Here is a 13910-nt window from a genome sequence, read left to right as displayed (position 1 = left end):
CTGTCCCTGCAGGCTGGGTGAAATTACAGTTAACCTTTTCACCCTGTCTGCAGGAGCCCAATCCGGCCATGACGCATATGCTGCGTCACAGGTCGGATTGGCACAGGTTTTCATGACTCATACGGTGCGTCAAAGGTCGGGAAGTGGTTAAAGTCTTCCTTCAACCTTAATAACTATGTTACTATGTTACTATGAGGTTCGCGCACATGTCATGAGGAATTTTGGTCCACTCCTCTTTGCAGATTATTTCTAAATCATTAAGATTTGGAGGCTGTCACTTGGCAACTCAGAGCTTCAACTCCCTCCATAAGTTTCTATGGGATTAAGGTCTGGAGACTGGCTAGGCCACTCCATGACCTTAATGTGCTTATTTTTGCACCACTCCTTTGTTGCCTTGGCTGTATGTTTCGAGTCATTGTCTTGCTGGAAGACCCAGTCATGACCCATTTTTAATGTCTTGGCAGAGGGAAGGAGGTTGTCACTCAGGACTTTCTGGTACATGGCTCCATCCATTCTCCCTTTTTTTTCTCTGTATTGTTGCATTCTGTGCAAGCCGGGGTGTGGCCTCCCTGTTTCTGAGCTAGGGACTATATAAGGCTTCCCCAGTCTAGTATTTCACTGGTTGGGTCCAGTCCTTTTGTCTGCCCTTATTCACACTGAGGTCAACATTGACACAATGTAAGGTTTTAATATTAGACAGTGTAGGACTGTCCCGATCAGAGTTACCGTGACGAGGTTGGATGACTTTTGTGCTATTTTTTTAATCAAAAAACAGTATTACTAAAAACTCTGTGTTATTTAAATGCACTTTTGCTTTTTTACTTAGTTACATCAGGGTTTTCGCTTACATTTTTCTCTTGTAGGTTTCAATGTCTTGTGGCCAATGTGAACATGCGTTTAACCTCTGCATGTGTACCAACTTAATAGCTCAATTTTGTGTTCATGGTACCAGTAAGGTATATCCGCATTATAAGACGCACCCCCATTTTCCCAAAAAATTTTGAGGAAAAAAGTGCATGTTATAATCCAAACAATATGGTACATATACTTGTACAGGTATATATATATATATATATATATATATATATATATATGTTCATTTTTTGTGTAAATCAGTAGGGCATAGGAATTTGTGAAACTCTGCAGTTTAGAGCTGGGTCCAGAAGTATTTGGACAATGAATGAATTTTCATAGCTTATCTTTTATACACCTGTTAGAAAATGTAACAATTTAATAATCTTTGGCCAGTGTTGGTGTGTGATTATACAGGGGGTGAGAACAGCTGTATTAAGGATGTGTGCCAAACCATTTTGACCCTAATTTGACCACCAGATAATACATAGCTAACGTAACTACTGGGTGCACAGTAGCATTGTACATCTTGTCTCATTGATAATATCCTGGCTAGCATTATTCACAATGGCTATTATTCTTGATTGAGAACATTTCGGGTTTGCTAAAATAAAGAAAATTAGCTATGCATAAAATTGTAAAATTCTACAAAAATATTTCTACATGTTTTCTCCCACCTGTAATATGAAAATGAGGACACTATGTGTTGCAGAATAGAAGAAAAATGAAGTTTCCGGAATTAGCTAAGGGTATTTCAGTATGTAAGTCTCTAAGCAACAAGGAGAAACAATATCAACTCCCTCATTTACAGAGCTCTATAATGTAACCAGAATCAAAGATTGATACTTACAAGCACCCACAGACGAGTGTTTCTTTGAAAGTACTAAATTCAATTACAACTGAATTTGACATAGGTTCCAATGTCTAACAAGTACAGCCTGTTACTAGCTAGGTGCATAATAAGTACTATTGTACAGTGGGGGAAAGGGGAAATCCGCTAAGTTATTTAGGTGAATTTTGTGACTTCCCCACCAGCAAGTTTATTTTTAATAAAATGAAGTAAGCCCATTTACTTTCTCCATTTAGAAGCAGTGCATTAAAGCTTCACCTTGGACGGTGCCAGATACTGTTCAATTTTTCATACTTCGCTTTTGGATATACTATTATGCTATCATTTCTTTGGCATATTGAAAGGTTCACATTTCACTTTTCTGACATACATTCAGCAATATATATAGAGTTGTTATTCTAGGAGAAATTTATGTTGGCTATAAGGGTTGGAAATAATACAGATGTGTAGATTCACCCAGAGTAAATGTGAAATGGCGATCAGCTTGCTAAAATAAAGTTAAAGTTTTTGTCGAAATATAAATTGGGAGTCCTCAATGTTTGATACATTTTTATGAATAATTAACAAGATGATGATATTAACAAGCTTTCGAGACTTTTTATGCCACTGGACATGAAGGGTTTTAACTGTTTTTTACCAGTTTTTATAGGGACATCAAATTGACCTGGCAAAGTGACCTCCCAGCTCAATATGATTACGGTGACACCAAAGTTGCATAGTATTTTTATTATTTTCTCGGCTTAAAAAATTCTGCACTTTGCAAACAAAAATTTGTTTTGTGTTGCAATTTTCTGAAACCCATGCCTTTCATAGTTTTCCTTTAATTGAGGTGTATGGATTCCTGTTTTTTTGCATCTGTAGTTTCTATTGGTACCATTTTCAGATACACATTATGTTTGGAACACTTGTTATTGTATTTTTTGGAGATGGTATGGCGACTAATAGTAATTTTGGTGTTTCGATTTTCTTTTTCCTAAAGGGTTAACTAATCTTAGATTTTCATGAGTTGGACTTTTTCATATTCAACAATACATAACAAATATGCTTATTTTTTAATTGAATTATTTTTAAACTAGGGAAATAAGTGGTTATTCGATTTTTTTTTTTGCTTGTTCTTATATTTTTTAAACTTTCATTTTACTACATTTTACTTTATTTATTAGTCCTCATAGGAGACTTACACCTGCATTTGTTTGATCGCTTTCTCCCCTATTTCAATATTATAGTATATAGCATTGATCAAGGGCTTTAACCTTCATCCGGCTGAGTAGGTACAATTGTAACTATTCTGTTTTAAAATTGCAATAACTTTTTTTTTTCGAAAAGCCGTAAAGGGCTGAAATTTCATGACATCTCTGCAGTTTTGGTCCAGAATATATTGGCCAAATTTCAATAAAATATATATGAAGGTACAATTATACCTCTGCAGCCTGTTAACATTGTAAAATTATGCAGCCTGACGAAGGTTAAAGAACTTGACTTCCTCCTGATAGAGATAGAATTCTATCTTTCTACTATGTTATAACTGGTATCTCAGAGAAAATGGATCTGTCATCATCATGTGTTGATGCATGAGGTGTCACATGATTCCCATACACTGTACATATCATTCTCAGATTTGTATCAATTATATCTAGTGGATTGTAAAATTCACACACATTTCAGAAGAATACAGAGAAATCACAGGGAGTACAGTTGAATATTATGATTTACGTAGTGGCTCACTAACAAGTCACTGGATTTGGAATAACATCCTAATAAATCTGCACTGAAAACATAGCCTAATCTTATGTATTTCTTGTCCATAATGTACAATGTACATATATTAGAGATATAAATACACATCGCAAAAGAGTACAGAAAAACCACCATAAAAATACTAAAAAGTACAAACTTTTTATTACAATTACTAATCCAACAGACAAAGTCAAATATACAAAAAAGGAGGAAGTCAAGGAGACAAACTGGTACAGCAAAAGAGACAAGGTCACATATTCCTGAGGGCGAGCTGGGTAAATAATATAACATCAGAGAAGTCAATCACAATCAGCTTAATAAGCACACAAAAAGGTCACAGTGATGCCTCATACCCATATGCATTCCCATAAGTGGTTAATCCGGCTCACCCATAGTCGACTATAATAAAAAGTGGTAATAAAAATTTTGTACTTTTTAGTATTTTTATGGTGGTTTTTCTGTACTCTTTTGCGATGTGTATTTATATCTTCTAGAGTATTCCACTTATTCATCTCTCTGGATTATGATGGAGTAACTTAGGGAGGGAGGTGTTTTCCTCTCTTGGCCGTAGTATGATATATTGCTTATTTTTGACTACTGTTCTAAATTAGAGATATGTAGTTTGACTTGCGGTACTCCGATCCATTGGCCATGTCAGTAGTGTGTGACCATTGGAGATGAAGCTCACCAATCTCTTACTTTCCGGTATCCCTGGCATGGATTATGATTAGCAAGACTGGTGCATCATCATCAGTATATCCCAGTGCAATGGGACAGGGATCCCGGGAAGGTAAGAGCCTCTCATCCAACTAACAGAGACTACTGATCTAACCAGAGGATCGGAGCCCTGTGAATTGATCTGCCCATCTTTAACATAATCTATTTAAAAAGTTTTACCACATCCCGTAAACTTAATCTTTGCAGTTCATTCAAATGTGTCATTGGCCATTTGCTACTTTTTTAAGGGCTCGTTTCATTATTTGCAATGATGACATATTGACAGGATATGAGATAAATGTATCATAGATGCAGCACCCAAAGCAGGAACCAGGATTTATCTTGAAAATGAGTTCCCCTCTTGTGCCGCAAGACGGGAGATTCTTCAAGACATGCTTAATAGTTCTGTTGGTGTTTTTTAGTGTTACATCAATTATCTTTTTTTTTACATCTTTCTTTTGGCATCTTCTAGTCACAGTGCATACAAAAGCCTTACAGAATAGGAACTGTAGGGAAAACTTTATATAATGAACTATTAAATAATAACAATTTTCCTTAACTTTAACCATTTCTTGACATGTGATGTTCTGTAAATGTACATCACACTTCAGGTAACTGCAACGGTATATGCCGTTAAGTATAGCAATTAGTGACAATAGCTTTTCATGGCAGCCAGGGACCTACTAAAGGCCTACTAAATAACCACCTTCTTTGTATTACCTTCATAAGAATGCTACTTTTACAATAAATTACCATAATTCTGTATTAGTTTATTGTACCTTCTATTAATCAGATTCAAATGGCTCTTATTCTGCCACTTTGTCTCCCTCCCTAAAAAAAATTGAATCAAAGAAGTACTCAAAAAGTCATAAACACCCAAAGATGGTACAAATAAAACTAAAGCTAGCCCAGAAAAAAACAAGCCTTCACATACTTCCATTGATAAAAAATGAAATATGGGTTTTGGGTCACAGAATATAACAACACAAAACAATTTTAAGTATAAAGTTTTTCATTTTGTAAAAGTAGTGAATCATAAATAAAATCTGGTACTGTCATAATCATACTGACCCACCGAATACGCTTAAAATGTTTTAAGGCCGGGGTCACGCTTGCGAATGCAATGCGAGAAACTCGCGCATTAAAACACGGCAATGCCACCGGCACTCGGGACCAGAGTGTGCGACTGCATGTATTTCTATGCAGCTGAACACTCCGGTCACGACTCTCATATGGCGGTGTACACACAAAAAATAAAAAAAAGTTATGGCTTTTGGAAGATGGGGATAAAATAACATCAGAAAAAAAACTAAATTAAAATAATAACCAATGCTGGAAGGGATTACACATCCATTGCACGCTGTTTTCAATTAATCTGTAATTTATCTTTGATACCATTGTTCTTGTTGACAATATGTGTTTTTTGTTTGCTTGTTTTGCTTTTTAAACAAAGACAGATCTTTTTTTCAGTAACATTTTTGTTTTGTAGTGACCATCAATTATAAAAATGGGCATTACACAGCCAAATTGCCAATGTGAATAGGGCTCAATGTTAATATATCAAAATACACCATTGGAAACATTTTTTCAAGAAATAAGAAATAAACCTAAAACAGTTAAAACATTAGTTTTCAAATAATTTTTAGAAGTTCTATTCTTTTTTTTTCTAAAATTATGATAAGTATGAGTACAAGAGGGAAGAGAGAAGCCCCTTTCTCCCTTATGTAAGATTGTAAGCTCTTAAGAGTACGGCCCTCACTCTTTTTGTGTGAATTGTTGTGTTCCTCTGTGGTTTCTGATGTTTTCTGTGCATGTTCTCTCTGAATTGTATTGGGCGGCGGAATATGTTGGTGCTATAGAAATAAAATAGTTATTAATTATTAGTAGTACTATGCATGAAGAATGACATAGAACGTAATGTAAGCTATTATCAGTAGGTCAAGGCCAGACTCCAATCGTGCACTTAGTTTTGCTTTCTTCATGGCTGGCCTCATCTAAACTGTCTTGCAGGTGGAGAGAAAAATAACGCTGTATACAAGAGAATAAACATGAGATCAAGGCTTTTATAGTCATTATGTCACTGATTAACGTTAACCATAGACATTACTGGGTGGTATTTTAATTCGATGATCATATCTTCCCACTTAGCGGGATTGAGGCATTTTTCAGCGCAATGAAATAAAGCATGATTCTTGAGGTTTCATTTGATTTAAAAAAAAAAGTGATATTGAGAGCAGGATGCAATTTATTATTCAGAAGCTGTACTCTTCCTCACAGTTCTTAAAACTCTTGAGGACCTGTGAGTGATAAACAAAAAGCCTTGTATTGGGCTCTTGGAAATACGACAGCAGAATTATTTGCTGTCTCTGCATCTGGTTGAAAGAATTTGTACAATTCATTCACTATTTGTATCGCAAAAACATACTCCCGTTGCCAGACTGTCCTTGACTCTGCAAAAGCAATCTGTTTTCGTAACGAACAGCAACTAAATTGCCATCGTACATAGATTTAACCCCTTTTGCCAAATGTAGGAGAGGTTATCTTCAACAGCGAATAAGCAATGAAATGAGCTGACGACATGCATATTATATATCCAACCCTAAGGAAAACACTCCGCAATAGAGGACAAATGTCATTTTCATGCTCTAGTTTTGCAAATAAGTCATCCGAGTTCATGTAAGCACAGTATTTGTGTCAAGTGAACGGGACAAAGCTGCCAACCCAAGTATAGTTGCTACGAAAAAGTATGGCATGAGCAACGCAAACCAGTATAAATCCTGATATAAAAAAATGAAGGGGCTGCAGTGCCTGTCCATGTGTCGTGAGTTCTCGAATAGACCCCAGCAAATCTAATATTGATGACTTTTCCTTAGGATAAGTAGTCTGTGAGCTCATACTGTACAACAAACTGAGGTTTTATTTATACACATTCATACAGAATCTGTCAGAACAAAAAGTTATCCCCTTGAGAAAGCAGATTGCGAAACACAAATTGTGGTGTGGTCATTTACATGTGAGGCTTCGGTAATTATTGTATATTACCCTCATTTTGTCTATTATATTTACTCTGCTACATCCACTCCAGGATTTAATATTGGTTATTTTCACACCATTTTTTGAACAAATTACTATAGGGAACTATGTATTATTTCTACATGTAGCGGTATATTATTGTATATTAAGAGACCACCACATGAAAACCCTGCCAATCTCCAGACCTGAACTCCATTGAATACCTCTGGAATGTAATCAAGAGGATGATGGATAGTCACAAGCCATCAAACAAAGAACTGCTTACATTTTTGCCCAAGAAGCAGTGTGAGAGACTGGTGGAAAGCATGTCAAGACGCATGAAAGCTATGATTAAAATCATGGTTATTCCACAAAATATTGATTTCTGAACTCTTCCTGAGTTAAAACATTAGTATTGTTGTTTCTAAATAATTATGAACTTGTTGTCTTTGCATTATTTGAGGTCTGAAAGCACTAAGGTTTTTTGTTTTTTTTATTTTGACCTTTTCTCCTTTTCAGAAAAAAAATCCAAAATTTATTGTTTGGAAATTCGGAGACATGTTGTCAGAAGTTTATAAACTAAAAGAAAAATTTACATTTTACTCAAAAATATACCTATAAAGAGAAAAATCAGACAAAGTGAACATTTTGCAGTGGTCTCTTCATTTTTGCCAGAGCTGTATGTCATGTATTTCTCTTGTATGTTCAATAACTAACATGCTTTATGAATTGAAGTGTTATATATTATTCTGAAGGATTTATAGATCAAAAAGTTAGTGACAATGTCTGTTGCGTGCCATATTATGGAAGCATTGCTCCTCGGGAGTATAGTTTCCAGCAGAGAGGATGGCATCTCATGGAAGAACCATATGGTGGCATAAAAATTGGCAATAAATTTGTAATGCTTAGCTTTGTTAATTGGGTGAGAACTAAGCATAAATCTTTGGGCTGTTCTCTTCAGTCAAGTTATTAAAAATGTCATTCTTCCATATCTGAACTATATTCCCATGATTCTGAGTAATATTGTCTATCTGCTATTACGCTGGGGTTGTCACTCAGCAATTATGGCAAGTCAGTCATAAATCAGATTTAAAAACAGGTATACAATTTCAGATGATTTCTATGACGTTGTCTTTTTATTTTATTTCCCTTTCTTTTTGTCCACCTACTAAATAAAAGACATTGAGCCAATGGATGTGACACTGTGTGTGAAGTTTCTGCTGGTATGTAGCAGACTGCCGCTGTGCTGGTGTATTCTATATTGGTTGATTCATTAAACAACATTTTCATCATTTTGCAAAATATAAATGCAACAAGCTATAGTAAACCTATACATGCCTGTGGACATCCTGTGCATCCTATTCCCGGATGACCACTGCAGTCACATGCCCATCCAGTGAAGTCACACACCCACTGTGGTGTCCAAAGCATAACCATCGCAGTCATGAATTGGCTGCAGCAGTCTTATGTCTGAAACAGAGACGGTCTCTGTTCTGCAGAGATTGGAGAGTACCGTAGTTTAGTGTTAGGGATTGGACTGGACATACTACTGGTGCAACCTGTGCAGCTGCTCAGCGGCAAAAGTGGCATGGTCAAGGGTGGACATGTCATCAATGCAACCTGTGCAGCCACACAAAGGCGCAAGTGGTAAGGAGGCCCATTTCCACCACCAAAGCAGGTGGGATTGTGCATTATGATGAACAGAAGGTCTGCAAAGGGCGCATATATTGTTCTTGCACAGGGGCCCTCTTCTGTCAGTTGTTATGGTGGACCACTTCCACATCCCAAACAGCATTCCGCTTTTTCAAGGACACATTATTGGACCTCATATGAGCCATACACTGTTATTTCATAGGGTGCCCTCTTCTGTTTTTGTCCACCACTGTTTAGGGACCACTTCCAGAGAACTGATGAAGGCAGCCAATGTTGGAATAGTGCTAGCTCCATTCCTTTATTCATGTTTCAATTAAATCACTACCTGAATGTATGCCTCAATAGTCCTAAGCGTGTTTATGTGTAGTGTCATTCCAGGCACTTATAATGCCACTGTGACTTTTTTTGTACATATTACAATGTCATGGGACTAGTGGTGATGTGGTTTGTTCTTTTAACATGTTATTGTGGATTTTTGTCAATTAATACATTTTGTACTTATTATATATATACAATCTTTCTATGATTTGGGTGTGCGCTTAAAATGCATGGTTTCTTTTTCTCTTTCCTTGATCAACAGTCCTAAGCTTCGCATATGTACAACTGTCTGCGGATTTCCAGGGTCAAAATTGCTGACAGGTTGGATTTAAAAGCAGTTGGTTAGTATTACAAAAGAGAGTTTTTATTTTTCCAGCATCATTCTTGTCTGTATGCTATTTGGTGTCGCAGCTTAGTTTTATATATTCCTATGTATAAGCAAAAATACTTTTAATATTATGTCTATTCAATGATGTCCGAAAAAGTATAATAATAATATATTCTGGAAATACATGCAAAAACATTGCCGATATATTCAGATTTGAGATGATGCAGGTAATAGAGCTCTTGCTTTCTTAATAATTTATACATTTATTACTTCATTCCTCCTTGGTTACCTTCATACAGTTACCAAATAGAGTATGTTCTCGGTAACCCAGTACAAGATACAGCATGCAGCTGGCACTTAACACGTCACCTCATCTCCACAAAAGCTTCATTGTTGACAAAACAGTGAATGTAGAAGAGTGCACACCTCAGTCGCGCCGCAGAAAATCTACGTTTAACCCTTATTCTGACACTCCACGCACAGCCCCGAAACGTGTACGACCGGTAGGCACTCTATGCTTTGTTTTACAACAGATACCTAGTTGTCTTGGCCATTGTCTCATGAGGATGAAAAAGAAAAAAGATCAATTCACTAGGAAAGATCAAATAAGAAAACTGCAGGGACAGCACCAGGTCAGAGAGCGGGGAACTCCGCAGACCTTCTCTTCTTTAACAAGTCTCTCTGGGGATTTTGCAATGTACCTGTCCATAGGCTTATCGAGCTGCCTAAGCCTCCTGTGTTTTATTCCTCCAGGCCCAAGTGAATCACATTCTGCTGTTGACAAGTTCGAGAGGGACTGAGGAAGCAACATGAAAGAACTTTTTCTTTCTTGTTTTAAGCAAACATTTTTTTTCTTCTCTTTCTTGAAAAGAGGACACAGTATTGACACGTGACATAGCAAAGATGAAATGAGAAGTCCGGGATGGACTTGGAGAAAAGCAGATAAAAGTAATCAAATGACACTCCTGGAATGCAAATTGGCATTCTTCACTACAGCAATTGCACAACCATGAAACCTCTCTGACAGCAAGCAGGATTAGGTCAGAATGTTATGTAAAGCACAGAGAAAAGAGTCGAGCACGCTCAGGAGCAGGCTTACCACTTTAAACTATGACTTGTACCACTACCGCCTAGGAATTGATCAATTAGTGGCACTTTCAGAACAGACAAATTCAATATTTCTTCAAGTTAAGAGCGGCGGGGGTGTTTCTAGTCCTAGGAGTTAAAATGTCACATATGGGCGTCAGATGAAAATGGTTTGTACACTTTTTCTATAGATACCCATACCTAATACTTTCAAATTACTTTAAAAACATAATATTTTGTATCCAGATATAGTTATTTCTTGATTTCTTCTACTGATAAACTGAACTCTGCCTAGGAGGTGTTTTTCTTTTCAAATGGAGACACTGATTTTATTTGATGCGTTTCTTGTACATTGTTTATTTTCTGATTTATGTGCGAAATTTCAATAGCGTAAAAAAAAATCTAATAAAAATGGCAACAACGCAAATTTTAATTGCAATTTTGGAGACGTAGAACGAACACATAGATATATATTGCAATTTGTTTGCTTCGCTAACCTGCACCTCCATTCTCGCAGTGGACGATGCTGCCACCCTGGCTAATGTTTTCGACTTAAATTAAACATCCATCTCTGATATAACATTCCTTAACTAAATAAAGACTGGACCCTGGCATAACAAACTTGCTGAGCTATGTAAACTGTGGAAAACACTAGCAACGGCTTCTAATGGAACGAGTGACACAGTCTGTCTTCCTAGGGACACCATACATGAGGAATCTACAGGCAGGAAAGGGAGTTGGAGGGGATTGTGCAGGAATGCACTGAGTGTTTCTCTTTGTTCTTCACGTTCACGTAATTTAGGTATACTGTATCAAAGAATATCACCACAGTCAATTCCAGACTTGAGACACTGTGATGTCTCCTTAGTATTCATTTCTACGCGGAAAGTGGATAAACATCTAAATCCCCAAGCTGGGTATATTGTTTAAAAAAATAAAATATTCCTAGCACTTTAGTTTCACAGAATGCTGTCGAGTACATTGGTGCTATGTGTAAAACATGTAATAGAAAAAATACTCAAGGTACTACTCACTGTAGAAAGCAGCATATAGAGCACCTAGGACTGTCTATAATGTCACACTAGCAGTATTTTACCTCAGTATCTGTAAGCCAAAACCAGGAGGGAAAAAATCAGAGGAAAAGTATAATAGAAACATATGCACCATTTCTGTATTTATCACCCACTCCTGGTTTTAGCTTACAAATACTGAACATGTGAACTTGGCCTTAGAAGATACTCCATGTAATAACTACAGTATATCCTTAAACAGTAAAAGATTTTTAACATCTTGAGCATTTACACGTTTTGCTGTCACTTTATCCACTGGCGCGTATGATGATTTTATGACATCTATTGTCCTTCAAGTTTACAACAGCTTAGCTCTGGGGTTAAATTAAATCAATCATAAACCTGAATCTACTATCAAATCCACTTTTATTTCTGTCCATAAGGCCAGCTCCCAATCCTGTCTTTCTCTATGTTTTGTTGCTAGCATTTTTGACAGACCTATCTCCCACACTTTATCCGGCCCTTTGATCACTGGAACAAGACATGTCACATTAAGAAGAGCAGAGAAGGTCAAAGACACACAAAAAAATCTATGCACTATGTCTGGCCATTGCTACTTAGAAGTGTGAGAAGAACCCATCCTCCATCCCAGCCTCTTGCTGCATTCTACAAGAAGAAGCAAGGATAGAGGGCTTTATAGTGGGTCAATAGTGCAAACATGGCACCAAAAAATGAATTCCAGCATTAAAAAGTAATCGCTATGATTCTATTACTCCAAATCAAGAATTTTATAGCAAGTGTCAATACACAAATTACTTATTACTATTGGATCAATGATAAAATTCTGTGGACCATTGTAAAATATCTTATGCTTGCTTGAGATTACTGTTTGTATATTCAATTCATATATTATTTATCCAGAAAAAAAATCTTCTACTGTATGGGAGACCCTGATAGCACACATGATCTGCACTGACAGGACACTTTGTAAACTGTGCTGCCACTTGCCGGCTTGTGCATGAAACTTTAGAAGTCAAAACATGTAGCTAAACTAAATAGCCTAATATGCTATGAGAAAGAAGAACAGTCTATGCATACTTCCTTCCATTCATATCACATCGATAATTTTCTATCTATCTATCTATCTATCTATCTATCTATCTATCTATCTATCTATCTATCTATCTATCTCTATCCCATATCTATCTATCTATCTATCTCATATTTATCTATCTTTCTCATATCTGTATCTATCTATCTATCTATCTAATATCTATCATCTATCTATCTTATATATATATATATATATATATATATATATATTTATCTATCTCTCTCTGTTACTGTCAATTTTGCTTACATTTCATCATCCCTCTACTTTATTTCACCACTTTGTATAAAGACATATTTATCCTCCTATTTATTTTCATTCCATATCTTTCATTCCATAAATAAATAACAGACAATTGTATTAAAAAAGGACCATCCTCCTGCACTCCACAGTGGCAGTGTCCCAGTCCCCAGGAGCTAACGCTCAGTAACCCAGTGCTACACATCTTACATACAGTACTAGTAAACACATAGACTACTTGGTAACACTCTCCGCTGAGTACTTGTGTGCAGGCAGACGAGTTAGTAATACTTTGCCCAAGGTATCACCATGAGGCAGTAGCTTACCATGACTGCATGCTCCTGTGACTTTCTCTGGACTTCTGTGTGACTTCTTCCCAGAAGCTGTGGCTGGAACACTTTGTCAGTGTCTGTCCCAACTTTTCTCCTGTCAATAAACTCTCAGATCCTCTCCTGCTTTCCAGGCAAGCTTGTCATATCAGGTACAGTATGTGGTCATTTACTATTACTTGGGATAGGCAGGCAGGCAAGGGTTACCTCTACCCAAAAAGAAAGTTGAAGAAAAGCTGAAGACATCCAACTGCAGAGGGAGAGGGGAGTATGTAAGAGATGGGCGGAAAGCAAAGCAATTCCCTCTGCCTGTGGATTTACTCTACCTAGTGTGACTTAAAAAGGATCTGCAGCACATCACTCTGGACACTTTCCTGCAGTGGAGGAAGAGTTGATGTTGTGCGCTCATACACTGTATTACTATGACTTAGTAGGAATAGGAAAGTTGCTTCCTCAGTTATGATTTTGGGAGGAGGGGCAGCTGCTGACACTAGGGGACAATAGTGGGATATTGAGGTTTTCAGTCTGTCTCCATGCTGATCACTCATACAGACAAACTGACCCTTTGCTGAGTCTGAATCCTCCTTATCAGCATAGCTAGTCCAGACACAAGGGCGGGAGGAGGGACAGAAGCTCCAGAACATTGACAGTACAAAGAAAGAAATGT

The 13910-nt window shown here is 36.9% G+C and overlaps 1 protein-coding gene across 2 annotated transcripts in view; it reads right to left on the bottom strand.

Moving 5' to 3' along the window:
* BNC2 (basonuclin zinc finger protein 2) overlaps positions 1 to 13646 on the bottom strand; it is a 1179347-nt gene extending 1165701 nt beyond the window's left edge. For both annotated transcript variants that reach the window (XM_069766293.1, XM_069766303.1), the window contains exon 1: positions 13241 to 13646. In XM_069766293.1, coding sequence (XP_069622394.1) covers positions 13241 to 13243 — 3 coding nt within the window. In that variant the 5' untranslated portion in view covers positions 13244 to 13646. The remainder of the gene's footprint in view (positions 1 to 13240) is intronic.
* Positions 13647 to 13910: the final 264 nt, after the last annotated feature.

This window comes from Ranitomeya imitator, chromosome 1 (assembly GCF_032444005.1).
Source record: "Ranitomeya imitator isolate aRanImi1 chromosome 1, aRanImi1.pri, whole genome shotgun sequence".
NCBI classification, from domain to species: Eukaryota; Metazoa; Chordata; class Amphibia; order Anura; family Dendrobatidae; genus Ranitomeya; species Ranitomeya imitator.
Note: the sequence above shows the minus strand (reverse complement) of the source record. Positions and strands in the feature narration are given on the sequence as shown.